Source organism: Tripterygium wilfordii, chromosome 10 (assembly GCF_013401445.1).
Source record: "Tripterygium wilfordii isolate XIE 37 chromosome 10, ASM1340144v1, whole genome shotgun sequence".
Lineage (NCBI taxonomy): Eukaryota > Viridiplantae > Streptophyta > Magnoliopsida > Celastrales > Celastraceae > Tripterygium > Tripterygium wilfordii.
Genome location: NC_052241.1, coordinates 8,583,162 through 8,600,820, shown reverse-complemented (window position 1 = coordinate 8,600,820; position 17,659 = coordinate 8,583,162). Strand labels below are relative to the sequence as shown.

The following is a 17,659-nucleotide window of genomic DNA, read 5'->3' as shown; positions in this document are numbered from 1 at the left end:
ATGTGCCCATGTGGCATGTTGACCATTAAGAGGGCTTGACATGGCAAACGGTGTTAACGGAATTAGAAAAATAATGAGCTATATAGATTTTACGAGCCCAATATCCATTAACCCTAAAACACCCAAACCCAATATTTCACATTCACACTCTCGATCAACACTCTCTCGTGATTCTCGTTAACCCTTGATGCAGAGCTTCCCAACAACACGAATCCCACTCTAGATCACCACACTCTCTTTCGACGATCTTTCTCCATTTCAGGTAAGTGGTTATCATTTAATCGATTGATGTAGATGTTATACATAGATCATCCTAACCACTTAATCGATTGATGTAGATGTTATACATAGATCATCCTAGACTGTGATGATCCCAGCGTGACTCTTCTGTGCTTCTAAAGCGCAAAAAATGTGGTCGATTTTGTTGCTTTAGGTTGTGTTCTGTTATGCTCGTTTTATGCCAGTTTCCTCTGTTTTGTCCCCTAATTTGGTACTGATTAGGTAAACCGGTGAGAATGAAACCTGCTCTGAGAAGACCCATGACAAGGTCAACAAACAAGCTCAAAAGATTTGTGCAAAATCAGAGCGATAGTGGAGTAGTTGATCTGAATGATAGTGATGATGAGGCTCGGAATATTGTAATGGAAAGTTTGGAAGGCAGCGGAGATGGTGTTGATGCTGTGGTAGGGAGTGGTGGTACTAATGCTGGGGGTTCTGGAGGTGTAGGTGCTGATGCTGGAGAGGAAACTGGAGTTGATGGTTCTGATGATGAAGAGGGTATCAATGATGTTTATGTATCTGATAATGAAGACATTTTATTATATGAATCATATAGTGATGAGGAGGTTAGGAAGATTGGTCGTGCCAATCCAAAATATAATGACAAGGTAAGTGGGAAGGAGTTTGAATTTGAGCTTGGGATGGAATTCAACACACTGAAACAGTTCAAGGATACTGTGAAAACATACTGAATTGAGGGTGGGTACCAAATAATTTTTGAAAGGAATGAGAATGAGCGATGTAAGGCTAGATGTGATATAGGCTTCCCTTTGATGATTTGGTGCTCTAAAATCAATGGGCAAGCCATTTATCAGATCAAGACTTATGTTAAGGAACATAAGTGCAGAAGGACTCTGGACAACAAACAAGCCAACAGCTCATGGCTTGCTTTGAGGTTGGTTGATAAGATCCGAGGTGAACCTAAAGTCAGTGCTGTAAATTTGGCTGTATATGTTAACGAAAATCTTTCTTTGGATATTTCAAGAACCCATGCTTACAGAGCAAAGAAGAAAGCCTTAGAAATCATAGATGGTAACCATCAAGAACAATATGGCAAGCTAAGAAGTTATTTAGCAGAGGTTGTAAGGACCAATATAGGCAGTACATGCAACATTATTGTTGATAGGAACAACCCTGAGGATCCTGCTATATTTAAGAGGGCTTATATGTGCTTGGCTCCATTGAGAGATGGATTTCTTGTAGGTTGTAGGCCATTAATTGGATTGGATGGATGTTTTCTGAAGACATCGTATGGGGGGCAGCTACTTACAGCAATATCTCAAGATGGGGCTAATGGAATATTTCCTATAGCATGGGCAGTGGTAGAAAGGGAAAATGCAGATTCATGGATTTGGTTTCTGAGGAACCTGTTGCAGGACATTGGAGGTTTCAATGTAGAGAGGTGGTGCTTCATTTCTGACAGACAAAAGGTAATGTTTTCAACATGCTTACATTGCATTTAAATAAATTTGTAAGACACTCAATCTAGCTATTTTTTTTGTAGGGCTTGGTGTGGGCTATTGAAACACTATCTACTGAAGCTCAACAAGTAAGAGAACATAGATTCTATGTTAGGCATATTTATGCCAATTTTAGCAAGAAATGGCCAGGAGCTCATTTCAGAAAGCTTGTCTTCGATTGTGCAAAGGCAACCACAACTCAGATCTTCCATGCAAAGATGCAGAAAATAAAGGAGTTAGATGTGGAAGCCTGGCAATATTTAGCCAATATTCAGCCAAATCTGTGGACTAAGGTAGGATTTAGCTCATATAGCAAGAATGATTCCATCGTCAACAATGCATCAGAAAGTTTCAATTCCAAGTTACTATAGGTAAGAGACAAACCCATAATAACAATGTTGGAGTGGATAAGGGCAGAGGCAATGGATAGGCATGTTAAGAATTCAGATTAAGAAAGGAAGGAAACAAGATAGGCTAGTACCAGAGGTGCATGACATATTGAATAAAGCATTCAACAAAAGCAGGACATGGACAACAAAATGGAGTGGAGTTGCTCAACACCCCATTTTTCAGGTTTCAAAAAACCAGAGCAATATGTTGTTAATGTTGGGCAATCTTCTTGCAATTGTAGGGAGTGGGACTTAACAGGGATACCTTGCACACATACTGTAGCTGCAATTGGTTGGTTGAAAAAAAATCCAGTCGACGTTGTGCATGTTGCATATACAAGGGAAACTTACATGAAGATTTATCAGCACAATGTAGCACCAACTAATGGACAGAACTTGTGGGTATCCGAAGGTGCTGACAAGATTATCCCTCCTCCAATGCAAGTTTCAGCTGCTGAAAGACCAAAGAAAAAGAGACGACGAGAGCATGATGAGCCTCAATCTGGCACTAGATTGAGGAGAAGGTATCCCAAAGTAACATGCACTAAATGTGGAGGAATTGGGCACAACATCAGATCTTGTAAAAACCCACCATTAGAACAGGTGACTTCATTTACATACTATAACCCTGCTTTGCTTTATAGATAAATTTATGATATATTTGATTTGCAGCAAGCCATTGAACATATGGGTCCTAGTGATGCTGGGAAAGGAGGTTCTGGTAGAGGAGCTGTTGTTAGAGGAAATGTTGGCAGAGGAGTTGCTGGTCGAGGAGCCACTGGTAGAAGAGTTGTTGGTCGAGGAGCCATTGGTATAGGAGTTGCTAGTCAAGGAGCCACTAGTAGAGGAATTGCTGGTCGAGGAGTAGGGAAGTCTGGACTGAGTTCACAACCATTTGCTGCTGGTAGAGGAGTAGGGAATTATGGACTAAGTTCTGGATTGAGTTCACAAACATCTGCTTCTGCCAATAGTGTGAGTCCTAGAAAAGGGCAAAAAATTCATGCTAGTAGGAGCAGAAAATATACAGTGTCAACCATTCAGGGAGCAACATCCATTACAAGTACACTTCGATGTTGAATCAAACTCAAGAATCCATCAATCATGTGAGGAAAAGTGCATAGGGGTTAACTATGTTTGTTTTGAACTATATGGCTTATGTAGCCCTCTTTTGATACACTATGCATGGATGCATATCTATCCAAATTTTGGACATTATGTTGCCAATTTGATGTCACTTATTTTGGACATTATATTGTATGGTGAACATCTGTAGCTCTATTGCACCTCTATTGCACTTAGATATGTTTTCGATAATTTTGCTGTTTAAATGTGTGATTTCAAACAAGAATGATCTTTCGGTGTTCGATTTGATACATAAGTTGACAGTTTGAATACACATAACTGTTACTTACAACAGGTGTCAGGTGGAGATTTGTCCACATCAGTTTTATATTTTATGTAATGTATTAATTCCACATGGAAATTAATTTTACAAAATTTAAAATAAAACTTAACGGTCAACATGCCACATGGGCATGTTGACTGTCCAAAACTGGGCAAATCTGTCCGATTGTGTAATTTGACACAATTTGAATTTTTCGCGTATCGAATTGGCACAAAAAATATTTCAGTGTGCAAATTGAACATAGAAAATCTTTCAATGTGCAAAAGTGTTATTAACCCTAGTTACCTTGTTGCTGCCAAACAACAATTTTTTTGGGCAATAATCGCGTGTCGTTGAATAGAGAATCTGAAAACTATCAAAAAAAAAAGATATTTTATAAATAAAATAAAGAATTTGTTAAAAGATATGAATGGGAATACGCTTAACTAGTATTAAGTGTGCGCCCTGTGGATAGTGGTTTAAATGCACATAAATGAGAGGTATGAAATTTTTGTGGATGCCAAGGACAGGTTCGTTCATGCCATAAATCATGCACTAACTATTTCACTCTACAATTACCACTATAAATATACTGACTCAAACAATAAACCCTCAACCAATTATTCACCCAATTACTTTATACGTAGACCCAATATACATATTGTGATATTGATGGATTCCATCATAACAACGAAGGCCACTGGCAACTGTCTTAGACAATGGACATAAATGCTAGAGTGAATTTAATATATGGTCCCTTTTTTTTCACTTGTTTTCAAACTCATCCACGCAAAAAAAAAAAAAAACAAAAAAAAAAATAAATCCATTGCCAACTCTAATGAATATGACGTTCAGATAGTGGGTCCAAACTCAAATACTTGAGGCTCTTTTTGGGAAAAAAAAAATAAATTTACGTGAGTCTTAGATCTAGAGCATGGACAATACATCGTGTGAATTGGGCGCAATTCTCTCTCACAACCTTCTCCTATTTCTCACCCCTCTCAAGTTCTTTAAATTATAACAAATATAAACAAAGGTCAATATTGACGCGGTGTGGAAGTACGGATGGATTGACTAGTTCCTGACTAAGCTAACATAACTTGAAATCCACCAAGAAAATTAAGAAAAATCTTAAAAATATTATTAATTCATCAAGTATCACATCTTTTCACCAAAACGGTTACAACCCTATAAATACTAAAAACAAGAAAACATTAATAAAATTAAGAATACTAATTTGACTAAAATCGTATTAACTACTAAAATCTCTAATAATTCTACTAGAAATATACTTCTAATACAGGAAGGAAATAATTAAACTAACTCTTCAAAAACTACTAAACCTTGTCATACATCAAAATTTATAACTCTCCTATGTGAATCAAAAGTGTAAACCAACTTTGTGAACTTCAAATCCAATGGTTGTAATAAAACAAAACAAAACAAAAGTGGAGACCATAAATTTTCTGTGAGACCCATCACATCTATGGTTGAAAAGTAGGTTTACAAAGTTGATTCACATAAGAAAATTTATATATATATAACGAATATGTATAGGTGGTGTTAATTACTGTCATAAATTAAAACTCCATTTGTCAGAGGAGGCCCCATATATAGTTAATATTTGCATTATGACATAAACCAACCATATTCAGTTACATATGATAAATATTTGTAGTGTATTGTGGACAAAAAGCATATGTAACGAAATATGGTTGGTTTTCTTTAACCATGCCGAAAAACGACGACACCAGGACCGGTTCAATTTATACGGTTGAACCGGTCCCCTACCCAAATTAAAAAAAAAAAAAAGCACAATGATAAACTGTCACGCCCCAAACCTCTCGGACACATGACCTTTATTACACACTACAAATTGCACAACAGCAGCTTACAAGTGTGTATCTTCGATACTCAAGAAGGATAGCCGAATCCTATCCATGGCCTTATCAAACGGGCTTATCTACACCGGATTTGATATGAATATGGTCCGGATAAGGAAGTTTCCAGAGTTTACGGAATTTGGTCAGCTTAAGACCAGAGCTCTTCCTTGGTCGTGGCATTGGTGGTGTCAAATGATAAGGTGTTTGGTGCCTACGGTGATGGAAATATTCGGGTGTGGTGCAGAGCAGGAAATAGTAGTCTTTTTAGGTACGTTACATTGGGGACGATTCCCAAGAATGGTAGTTATGTCCGGAGCCACATTACTGGAAGAGAAAAGGTAAGGTCAGATTTCTAGTTTAATGGCTTTCTTTGCATATTAATGGGGTTCTTGCAGGGTAGTTGTTTAACTGTGCCTCACTGTTTTAACTTAAGTCAGTAGTGTTATTGAATGAGAATAACTGATACTCTTGTTATCCCCGCTGCTGAGTTGTAAACGCCCAGCTGCTAAGTTGTAAACGAATATAGGTTTTGTGTGAAAATGACTCTAATTTCATTAGACGTATATCATCAGTTAAATACATGAATATGTGAAGTGTCTCCTTTACACATTAGGAAACTAGATCACTAATTTACGAGAGATAATTACAAAAGGTAACAACACTAAAGTTGACCCGAAACTGTTGTGTGTATATCAAATATATCAAAGAGAAGTTAACGTCCTCTATTATCTCTATCACCAATTTGCTCTCTTTGATATTATCTCTATCAAGTTGTACACACAGGATTTTATGTGCATCATGTGGGACCTATGAACCCCACGAATTCACTTGAACCATGTGCGTCCAACTCAGCAGTTGAGATAATTAGGATACGAAACTGTTGAGATCTTTATCATTTTTGAAAAAAAAAAATACACTTCATACCTGATAATCTGTTACATATGTCTTCCTCTCTAGGCTCTACCTCCTAACCTAGCCCTAATTCTGCCCTTGAGGATATCACTTTTTTTTTTTACTTCAATTTAGAAGTTAATTGAATAGAATTAGTACATTTAGAGTGTGTTTGGATTGAGTGATTTGGGGAAAGGGAAAAGAATGGAAGGGACAATACATTTCCCTCTCTCGTGTTTGAATAGACAAAAAAGGAAAGGAAAGAAAAGCGATTTAATATACTAATTTATTTATCCTTATTTTAGGTATTATGTACAAAGGTAAAATAAATTTTTAACTTATAAATTATCTAATTAGTCATCCATTCCAAATGACCCCATTTTGGGAAGGAAGAATTTTGACAAAAGTTCAATGAAATCTTCCTCCCAAATCCCCTAAAATTTCTGCCCCCCTTAATTTTTTATAAACTATTCAAACAATGAAATTTGAACGAAACTTTCATTCCCATCTTTTCCTTTCCCCCAAATCTCTCAATCCAAACAAACTCTTAACACATAGTTTTATAATGAGCTTACCAGTTAGTGGTACTACTAAGACGATATAAGCTTACCAGTTAGTTGATCAAATAAATTTAGTAGATTTTTTTTTGAGGAAAAAAGAGGATTTTCATTAAGACGAAATATCAGTAGTAGGCAAAGCTTTACAATCATCAGGAACATTTCCTAAATTAGTAGTATAACCAGCTTATTCCGACCAATCCATATGTAGTAGTATAACCGAAAGCAGTCTTCCAGAAGGTCTTTTGGAAGCAAGTGCACCATTTGCGCCACACAAGTTTGGGGAGATAAAGCGGAGCCAATATGGGAAGATACACCAGCCATTCTCGAGCTCCAAATGGGACGGGTCCAAGCACACCCCCAAAATAGGTGAAAAGTGTTAAATAATGGCTCATATTAGAAGTTTGAGGGGAGCGTAGCGCACCAGTAGAGTAGTTGCTCGACCTGTGCTCAATAGCTGCTCGACCCCAACTGCCCAACAACCGTTCAACAGATGCTCGAACGTAGACTGCTCTGGAATGGGCAGCAACTAGTGCTCGACAAATGCTCAACAGACATTCAACAGATGCTCGACAGGATTAACAACAATCTTGTTGGTATTACTAATGTGTGGGTTGATTATTTTTGTATGGGAGGTAAAATTGTATTTTTGTATGGGGGTTACATTTCGTATATTGAAAAGCAGCCACAAAAACCCCGAGCATGTAGACACATTGTCGAACCTCATAAATCCTGTGCTCTTCTTCTCTCGTACTCTTTTCGATTGTTTCTTTATATTGCTCTATAATCTGTGATCGTTTGTGAGGGAACCCAACTTTCTACAGAAAGAAGATTCATCCATTAAGTTGCAACAAGGACAAGACCTGACAACATCAATACCTCTCCTCGAGAGATTATCTCTCGTGTGGGTCATGCATCATGCCCCATACGCCAAACAAAATTAATCACTCTTGTGGTGTGTTTGTTACGAGGGTAATGAGGTGTAATAGTTACAAGGGTAATTAAATTTTAAGTTTACTTGTGTTTGTTATGTCAGTATAACTTTTACTCCTGTAATAAATTTTAGTAATTGAGCTTATTTTTTACACATAAAGTTTACTAGTGGGGGGACCTGGGTAATAAAAAGTAATGAGAAGTTTTACTCCAACCAATTACCCCTTTAAATAAAAAAATTCTAAAATCTCATAAGTTATATATACACATATATATCATATGTTATATATATGTATATATATATACACACACACACATATATATATATATATACACATACACACACATATATATATATAAATATAAATATACATATATACATATTATATATATATATATAAATAATGTCAGGCTTGGGTCGGGTTGAGGTGTCTGGCTTCGGGTTGGGCTGACCCAAAAAATGGAGTCCATGCCCGCCCAAGGGGTCGGGCAGGGCCAAGCTCGGACCTAGACCCGCGGGCCAAATGATGACCCATACTCTTGTGTTACGTCTTTGTCATGGATTTGAATGTTATCAGATTATTTTGTTGAAATTCTTAACAATTGTTATTATATATATATATCTGGCTGTGTGTGTATATATATGCATATGTATCTATATTTTTAAAATTGTGGTACATGATAGTCGTAACCATAAAAAACATAATCTCACTTTTTTCTAGTTTGGTTCATTACAATAATAACAAACAAGGGTAATGGTATTACACCAATAATGTATAGTCGTAACAAACAAGAGTAACGAATACTTGGGTAAATTTTACCCTTCTTTACCAAACAAGGGTAACACTTATTCTCCATAATTATTATTACCCTTGTAATATTTACATGGGTAACAAATTATACCCCCAAATTCTTACCCTCTTACCAAACGCACCCTTGGTGGTAAATGGAGATTGTGTATTTTACCCCAAGAGATATCGACTGCAGTGGGAGAGTGTTCGGAATGTCAGGGTCCAAAGGATTGGTTGCTAATCGATATATAAGTCAAAATTAATGGTGGATTTGACATATTAATTTTGGTAATTCACCATAACTGCATTATTACCCTAAATTTGACCCATATTTAGGAGTACTCTATGAGTTAATACAAGTATGCATCCTGTAGATTATGATTTGAATGCATATAAATGACAAGTCTGAAATTTTTTTGGGTGTCAAGGACAGGTTCGTTCATGCCATAAATCATCTACTAACTATTTCACCTAACAATATTGGCAATATAAGTATTGAATCAACTAATAAACCCTCAAGCAATTATTCAGCCTATTAATTTGTACGTAGACCCAATATAAATATTGTGATATTGATGGATTCCATCATATCAATGAAGATATTTCCTCCACTCTAAGATACAGTAACACCACTTAGAGTGAAAGGAAGTGTAACTCACCACTCTATCCAAGAGATACAGAGTAAGAGAAGAAGATTTTCTTCACCCAAGTTTTTTAATTAAGTAGCTCAAAATCTGAACTCCCCTTTTATTCAACTTCAGAAGAATTTAGACTCCATGGAACAACCCTCCAAGCATACGTTGTCCCACATCGATAAAGGTGTGTTAATATATCATATTTATGAGGATCAAGTCCATCCTTAATGATGCAGGGAGCACGTGACCTTGTTGCACAGTCAGCTCAGCCTTTTGTTTTGTAACCAGCTCAGCCTTTTGTCGTTGTCTAAGAGCAAGGCTCAATGTGTCGCATATTTTCCAACAAAAGCTGTGCTCTTTTGTCAGTAGTCTTGTCTTGTTTTTCTAGCCGTTGTAGTTCAAGCTTTTTAAGTTTGGTTGTTGGCCGTAGTCCAGTAGTTTTTGGTTTATCAAGAAATCTCCAAAGAGATTATTTGTAGTTTGGTATTACCTTCGTTTCAGTGGAATAGATCAGTGCATTTTCAGTTTTATTTTGGGAGCAGTACTCTTTCATGTTCGCCTTTGCAATTGTGTTGGTTTTCTTGTTAAGTGTTGTGGCTAATTTCTGGTAGTTTCACCCAGTTCCTCTGGGGGCTGCACCACTGAACCTCTAATAAGGTCTTTTCTTAGACTTAAGTGGGTTGGGCTTAACCCACTTGCTTGGGTCTAAAGAAAAACATAGTCGTGCAAGCCTAATATATTCACAGGAATTGGACAACCCAAAGCGGATAATATTATTGGTGCGCATGGAGGCGTAGATTTACAACATAAACTTTCAAGAAAGTAGAGTCTTCATATATGAATTCTAAAAACACACCATGAAATAAACCAAAACAGATTTATAAATAGTCAACTAGCCATTTTTAAAATTCTGTAACCATCCTGAACACTCTTCAATAAAATGGTTATAATTTCTTCTAAGAAGCTCCAAATCGCACAATCTTTGAAGCATTGGAAAGTATACACCTAGAGCTTTCTGCTGATATATTATTTACATGTTAAAACTAAGTGCCCATATTTACTTTTCCCGATGCTGTCAACTATAATAAACCCTCAAGCAATTATTCAGCCAATTAATTTGTACGTAGACCCAATATACATATGGTGATATATATTGATGCATTCCATCATAACAACGAAGCCCAGCAGCGCTGTTGTCCTACACGTAGTTATGGTTTGGTAGTTGATCATCTTATAAATGCTAGAGTGAATTGAATATGTGAATTCAATTTTTTTTTCACTTGTGTTTCAAACTCAAAAAAAAAAAAAAAAATCCATTGCCAACTCTAATGAATATGAACGTTAAAACAGTGGTGCCAAAACAAATCATGTTAAAGTTTTGTTACGAGTTCCGCATTAGCTTGGTATAACTCAATAATACGGTTTAAAAGTATGGGTCCAAACTCAAATACTTGAGACTCTTTTTGAAAAAAACAAAATTACTTTGCTTCGAGGCTCAAAGCGTGGACAATATCTTGTGTGAATTGGGCACAATTCTTTCTCACATCCTTCTCTTTCACACCTTCTTTTTCTCGCCCCTCTCAAATTTTTTAGATCTATATATATATGTATGTATGTATAGCAAATGAATGTATGTCTAGGTAAGGTGGTGTTGATAACTGTTAGTCGTCATAAATTAAAACTTCATTTGTCAGAGGAGGCCCCATATATAGTTAATATTGCATTATGACATAAACCAACCATATTTAGGTACATTGTGGTTTGTGTCCACAATACACTATATGTATAGACATGTGTGTGTGTGTGTGTATATATATATACCAATCTTGCGTATGCATTGGTTTTATGTAAGAATCTATGGCTTCAATATTAGACTCCCAAAATTCACCATCCTTCAGACTAGAAGACACAACCCATGAGAATAAGAAGTTGATGAGAAATATTTCGGTAAAAGAATTCTCTTTCTCGGAGATTAATCCTTACTCTCCACCACGTTTAAGCTGTCCAACACTAAACACATATTCTTATCCCTACTCCTCATCCCCTAGCCCTACCCATTGTCATAACGCAGCTGGTGAGGCGTCTCATAAGTGTGTATCTTCCATACTCAAGAAGGATAGTCGAATCCTATCCATGGCCTTATCAAACGGGCTTATCTACACCGGATCGGATATGAATATGGTCCGGATATGGAAGTTTCCAGACTTTACTGAATTTGGCCAGCTTAAGACCAGAGCTTGCATGGTTATGGCATTGGCGGTGTCAAATGATAAGGTGTTTGGTGCCTACGGTGATGGAAATATTCGGGTGTGGCACAGAGCAGGGAATAATAGTCATTTTAGGTACGTTAGATTGGGGACGATTCCAAGGAACGGTAGATATGTCCGGAGCTACATTACTGGGAAAGATAAGGTATGGCTTTGTTTTCATATTATTTATGGTTCCATTCGTTATGGAGTACTTCTTGCAGGGTAGTTGTTCAACTTGTCTCATTGTTATAAATTCAGACAGTAACGTTATTGAATGACCATTAATGTTCTTATGAACTTTCATTCTTTTGCATTGTAATGTCGAGAAGTACAATGATTAACCACGAAAATCCTATTTTGTCGCTAATTATGTTAGAAAATGTATTTTCCTGCTAATTATCCGACAGTTGTTATTGTACGGAAAAATTGTGATGGATTTAGCGACCGAATATCCGTCGCTTAATTTTTTAAAAAAAATTCAATTTAACGACGGAATATTGATTCGTTGCTTAGTGACGAAAGATGGTTTCTGTCATTAATTCGTCACTAATTATGTGAAATTAGCGTCCCAATTTGAGATGGATTTAGTGATAGAATAATTTAGTGATGAAATTTTTTGTTGACTTTGGCGACTGAAGGTCAACAAATTTATGTCACTAATCAATTAATTAGTGACGGAAATTATTTCATTGCAAATTTTCGTCGCTAAGAACATGTTCTCTTATGGTGATTGTTTAACTTGTCTCATTGTTTTAACTTCAGTGAGTAGGATTATTGAATGAGAAAAGCGATGACGGAATTAGGATTGGGTTGTAGCCCATATTGGAAAAAAAAAACCAGTAATGATAGGGATTTTAGTCGTTAGTATTCCTGTTATCCCAACTGTTAAGTTGTACACACAAGATTTTATGTGATTCATGTGGCATCATGAATCCCACAAATTCGATTGAATCATATGCGTCCAACTCAGTAGTTGAGATAATTGTGATATCAAAATATTGGGATGTATATCATTTTCGGAAAAAAAAAATACACTTAACATACCTGATATCCTGTTACATATGTTCCTCTCTACCCTAAGGTCCTAAACTGGCCCTAAATCATGTGCTTACCATTTAAGTTATTAGTAGCCCATTTGTTTGCAGATTCTCATGTCACTAAAAAGAAGGGAAAAAAAGCATATAAATGATCATTAATATTCTTAAGAAGTTTCATTCTTTTGCATTCTGATGTCAAGAACTACAATGATTTTTGTTACTTGCAAATAGGAATATTTATAGATTTTTGATCGTCAATGTATTAACAGATGAAGCATTCAAGGCCAATAACATCACTAGCAATCAACACATCCGACGACGTTCTATACTCGGCCTCACTTGACAAAACAGTGAAAGTATGGAGAATTTCAGACTTCAAATGCATAGAAACAATTCAAGCACATCCACAGCAAATCAATTCAATTGTCGTAGCCGACGACGGAATCCTCTACACCGCCTCCGACGATGCCACCGTTAGGGTATGGCGTCGTATCTTTTGTCGTTCTCACTGGCCTCATGCCCTAATCGTATCGTTACCAACCAACAACTCGCCCGTAATAACCCTAGCCCTATCCCAAGACGGCCGCGTATTATACGGAGGGTGCAGTGATGGTTACATTCACTACTGGCTCAACAGTTGGTTTTCAGGTCAATTGCAGTCTGGGGATGCACTGGCAGGTCACACACATGCAGTGTTGTGCATGGCTAGTGTGGGTCGTTTTGTGGTTAGCGGTTCGGCTGATTCGAGTTGTAGGGTTTGGGCTAGAGAGCAAGATGGCCAGCACACTTGTATGGCGGTGTTGATGGGCCATAGAGGCCCAATTAGGTGTATTAGTGCACATGTGGACCCAGTAGAAGAGGAATATGAAAATGGGTGCACCGTATGTTCTGGGAGTCTTGATGGGGTCATAAAAGTGTGGCACGTGACTACCACAAAGAGGGAAGTTAGTAATTGGGCTTGTTGACTAAGGGTACGCATTTTGAGGATTGGACTTGGCCGAATAACAGTTTTTTCCATTATTAGGGCACTTGCAATGATATGTAATTATTGGGTCAACAAAGATGTTGTTTTTCACTGATGTGGTTGTATTGTGAAATGTGTTTTGTTTATGTGATTGTATTGGGAGAAGTGTTTTGCTGATGTAGATGTATTGATATTTTGTGTTTTGGTGTAGTTTTGTTATAGATAATATGGAGGAATGAAACGTTGTTGATCTCCATGTTGGGTGGGAAGAGAAAGTGTATAGAAATTTGTGTTTTGCTGATGTGGTTGTATTGGAAGATGTGTTTTGCTAATGTGGTTGTATTATAATACATATTTGACTTGACTTTTTTGTGTAATAAAGGTGGAACCCAGGATTAATTTTGTTGGGGACATTAACACTTGCATATGAATTGTAAATTCTAAGCAATTGCGGAACTCCTCAAATCCCACATACACTTTGGAACTTTCAAGTCTTGGAGATTCTACAATCCTCAATAATTTTAGAGTCTGAACTTTCACATCACCTATTTCTTATTTTTATCCAAATATATATTTTATTTATTTATTTTTTCATATGTATTACATTATATATATCAGAATTCTCGCATAAGGGTCTAATGTAAGTGTGTAAAATTAGGGTTACATTTTAATGGTGTGGATGAATGAGATGATAAGTGGGGTCCACTGTTTTGGATCTCACATGTTTCAAATCAATAGTATAAACATAAACCCTTATTTTGCGCCCTTACATTAGACCATTATATGAGAATTCCTTTATATATATGTGCGTATGTATATAGGCCTAACATGACATAGTAGATAATGATAGGCCAAACAATTACAAATGCATATTAACATCTTGTGGTGCTAAGGTAGTCACAAATTTTATTTCTGGTTGTTCTCTCCTTAGACAAATCCGATGAGCATGGCTTGTGGTCTCTGCTTGCATTTCCAATCCCTGATTTGAATTTGCACCACCGTGACCATGAGAATGATCTCTCTTCAACAACCGATAAATGGTGTAACACAGTATGCGCAAACCCAAAAGAATGGCTATGATCACCAGCGCTGATACAACATATGATTTAATAGACTTGGAGCCTTTGCCTTTGCACCCAAACAGAATTTCAATGCACACCATCTTCAGACAATGAATAAAAATGATGTCTTGGGGTTGCTATTCCTTTTATAAAGTATAGAAATTTAATTAGTTTTTCACAGGAAGGAACTCTATTGGAATTATGTTGGTGTATGTATATACCTTTCCTTTGATGGGGAACAGTTTGCAAACTTATGTGTCAAGAATGGGATAGATTATCATTGAGGTGCTTGATATAGTACTTTGGGCCTTTGTGGTGTTCTAATTTTTTGGCAGAATTTGGGCTTTCATGTGTTGTTCACGCTTTAGGCCCAAGCCCAAAAAACCTTTTTTTTTTTTTTTTTTGTAAAAATGGTTACCTCTATTCTCTGTGTTGATGTTCTGGCTAATTCAAGTAGTATATATGTGAATCAGTGGTGTATGCATGATTCAAACTCACTTGGGCACAATTAAGTAGTGGGAGTTAGGGAGCAGTATCCCCAAATTTTATTTTTTTTGGTTATTTATATGACATGATTACACAAATATAATAACCAGTAATAGTTTCAACAAACAAAACAATCTCTTTTAAGCGATGACAACTGATAAGCAGAGACTAAAGAGCTTTCTTAATTTTTATAGCCGTTTCCGATTATATCTCCACTCCAATGGTCGTGCCGGTCGTCGCTGGCCGTGTTCTGCCACAAGAAGAGAAGCCCCCTGATCCTTCCAAATCATATGCTTCTCTAATGAAATACCCTCTCCCCTCCCGGCCCAAACCTATTTCCTTTCAATCCAAACCTACCTTGAAATTTCTCGACGAACCAGTCGTTGAATTTACTGACGAGGAACTTGAATCTCTTTCCTTACCTTTCAACCGCACCCTCATTGGCAAGTTTGCTCACTAGCAACCACCGATTGAGTGGTTAAGAAAACAATTCCTAACCCTCAACCTCAAAGCTGATTGCAAATTGGGGGTCTTGGACCGTAAGCACATCTTGATTCAACTGAACAATGAAGAGGATTTTCATCGAATGTGGGCAAAAGACAGCTGGTACATTGGCCGCCAGATGTTGAAAACCTCGAAGTGAACTTACAACTTCAAACCTGACAAGGAATCATCCATTGTGCCTGTCTGGGAAACTCTTCCAGGTTTGCCCCCCTTATTCTTCAACGATTCTTCATTATTTTATATTGTGAAAGGCCTTGGTGATCCTCTAAGGATCGATGCAGCCACTGCCTCTCTCTCTCGCCTTAACATGGCTAAGATCAGTGTAGCCATGGACTTACTAGGTGATTTTCCAGAAAGAATTAGGATCAAATTAGGGAACAAAGGTGAGGACTATTGGCAAGTAGTAGACTATGAAAACATCCCAAAATACTGCTCCAAATGTTTTCGGTTGGTCATATTGAGTCTAACTGTGGTCCAAAAAAACTTAGTCTTCCCCAACCCAAGAACAACAATAGTGCTATTGTTAATCCCCCCACTTCAGAGACCAAAAAATCTTCCACTGAATGGAAGGTTGTAGGGGTCAAAAAGCAAGGGGATAAGCCCAATCTTCCAACTTCTGTAACACAGGCTCCTCTAAAAGAAATCTTTCAAAAAATTCAGAACGCTCTAGATGTCCCTGAATGCTCTAATGACAGTGAGCCTGACAGCCCTCCTAGAATAAATAATAGATTATCAATTCTAAATGATCTAGATTAGGTTGTTGATCTTCTAGATAAAAACCCAACTATCACAAAAGATGCAGATGTTGACCATGGGCCTAAAGATATAGATCAAGTTGAATTTTCTGATCAGACCCAGTCTGATCAAAACCTTGAAATCTTGGACACTCAAACTGAGCAAATTGAGGGAGCTGAGAATATTGCTTTGATTGAATCTTACAGTCGTCAATTCACACCCACTAGTCAATCCTTAAGAAGAACTTCTTCAGCTAATAACCTTAATCAGATGACACGTAATGATTTAGCTTCTCTTAATGGTTCTCAAACCTCCCATTGCATGATTCCTCTTAGAATCTATGATGATTCTTCTATAGCTGTCCATAGGAGTCAAGTTATTCAGGATAAACTTAATAATGCAGAGTGTTTTTCAGACATGTCTAAACAATTTTATAAACATTATAGTAAGTCTGAAAAAAAAAACTAAAAAAGGGATAGATATGGCTGTACTTCTTTTTGAAAAGCCCACTACTCAAGGAAAAGTAGCTAACTCTCAGAACAAAAAAGAAATCTCCCCCAAAACAGAACCATAAAAAGAATGGCTCTTCAAAAAAATCTCAAACCAGGGAGCTTAAGCAAGCTCAAAAAACCACTCTTAATGATGATGTTTAATTGCTTAATTTGGAACATTAGGGGAGTTGGCAACTCCCCTTCTATTAGTAGGTTAAAATTTTTATGCAAAACTCATAACATCCAAATTTTAGCTATCCTTCAGCCTATTATCCCTGTGGATCAAATTCAAAGTTTAGCCAAAAAGATTAGATTGAATTCCTTTGCCAGTAACTCCTCTGGTAAAATTTGGATGTTTTGGAATTAGACCCTCCCTTTAAAGAGAGCCTATGACCATGATCAGATTCTAACTTTAGAGGCTAATTTAGGTCAGGGTCCTTGCCTTATTTCTACAGTGTATGCTAAATGCAAAAGGAAAAACAGAATCCCTCTCTGGTCTGAGCTCCAAAATCTCTCTTCTCCAGATAAGGCTTGGTGTGTGGGAGGGGATTTTAATGTGGTTCTCTCTCCCTCTGAGAAAAGAGGTCTTACTGGTGTTAATAGAGGGGCAATCAATGACTTTTCTCAAGCCCTTCATCATGCTAATCTCTTTGATTTGGGCTATTCAGGATCTAACTTTACTTGGTCTAATGGAACTTGTTGGTCTAGGATTGATAGGATCTGTGCTAATGGTATTGGGCAATCATCTTTTGCCTCTACTTCTGTCTCTCACCTTCCTTGAGCTAACTCAGATCATTCCCCAATTTTAATCAAATGATTCCTATTAATTCTAGCTCCCCCAAACCCTTTAGGTTTCTATTAAGGGCAGACCAATAACTTAGTTTGTGAAAAACTCAAAAGATTGAAAAAAGCTCTTCAAGTTTGGAACAA

General features: G+C 37.0%; 3 protein-coding genes across 3 annotated transcripts; all 3 read left to right on the top strand.

Moving 5' to 3' along the window:
• The first annotated feature begins 515 nt into the window (after positions 1 to 515).
• On the top strand, positions 516 to 2,110 carry LOC120007349. The gene is made up of 3 exons (XM_038857545.1): positions 516 to 956; positions 1,095 to 1,709; positions 1,784 to 2,110. The coding sequence occupies exons 1-3, from the start codon at positions 516 to 518 to the stop codon at positions 2,108 to 2,110; spliced, it is 1,383 nt and encodes a 460-aa protein (XP_038713473.1).
• A 3,133-nt stretch (positions 2,111 to 5,243) lies between these two features.
• LOC120006810 lies at positions 5,244 to 7,386 on the top strand. The gene is made up of 2 exons (XM_038856899.1): positions 5,244 to 5,733; positions 7,055 to 7,386. Exons 1-2 carry the CDS (start codon positions 5,453 to 5,455, stop codon positions 7,224 to 7,226), a joined length of 453 nt encoding a protein of 150 aa, XP_038712827.1. The 5' UTR covers positions 5,244 to 5,452; the 3' UTR covers positions 7,227 to 7,386.
• A 3,669-nt stretch (positions 7,387 to 11,055) lies between these two features.
• On the top strand, positions 11,056 to 13,455 carry LOC120008128 (protein JINGUBANG-like). Its single transcript, XM_038858657.1, has 2 exons — positions 11,056 to 11,614; positions 12,758 to 13,455. Exons 1-2 carry the CDS (start codon positions 11,060 to 11,062, stop codon positions 13,451 to 13,453), a joined length of 1,251 nt encoding a protein of 416 aa, XP_038714585.1. The 5' UTR covers positions 11,056 to 11,059; the 3' UTR covers positions 13,454 to 13,455.
• The last annotated feature ends 4,204 nt before the right edge of the window (positions 13,456 to 17,659 follow it).

Bases quoted from the DNA above. Each gene is read 5' to 3' on its own strand.
- LOC120007349 (XM_038857545.1), top strand. From the start codon at position 516: ATGAAACCTGCTCTGAGAAGACCCATGACAAGGTCAACAAACAAGCTC. The intron at 957-1,094 runs GTGAAAACATAC...GCCATTTATCAG, and splicing joins TGAAACAGTTCAAGGATACT to ATCAAGACTTATGTTAAGGA. The intron at 1,710-1,783 runs GTAATGTTTTCA...TTTTTTTTGTAG, and splicing joins TCATTTCTGACAGACAAAAG to GGCTTGGTGTGGGCTATTGA.
- LOC120006810 (XM_038856899.1), top strand. From the start codon at position 5,453: ATGGCCTTATCAAACGGGCTTATCTACACCGGATTTGATATGAATATG. The intron at 5,734-7,054 runs GTAAGGTCAGAT...ATCCATATGTAG, and splicing joins ACATTACTGGAAGAGAAAAG to TAGTATAACCGAAAGCAGTC.
- LOC120008128 (XM_038858657.1), top strand. From the start codon at position 11,060: ATGGCTTCAATATTAGACTCCCAAAATTCACCATCCTTCAGACTAGAA. The intron at 11,615-12,757 runs GTATGGCTTTGT...ATGTATTAACAG, and splicing joins ACATTACTGGGAAAGATAAG to ATGAAGCATTCAAGGCCAAT.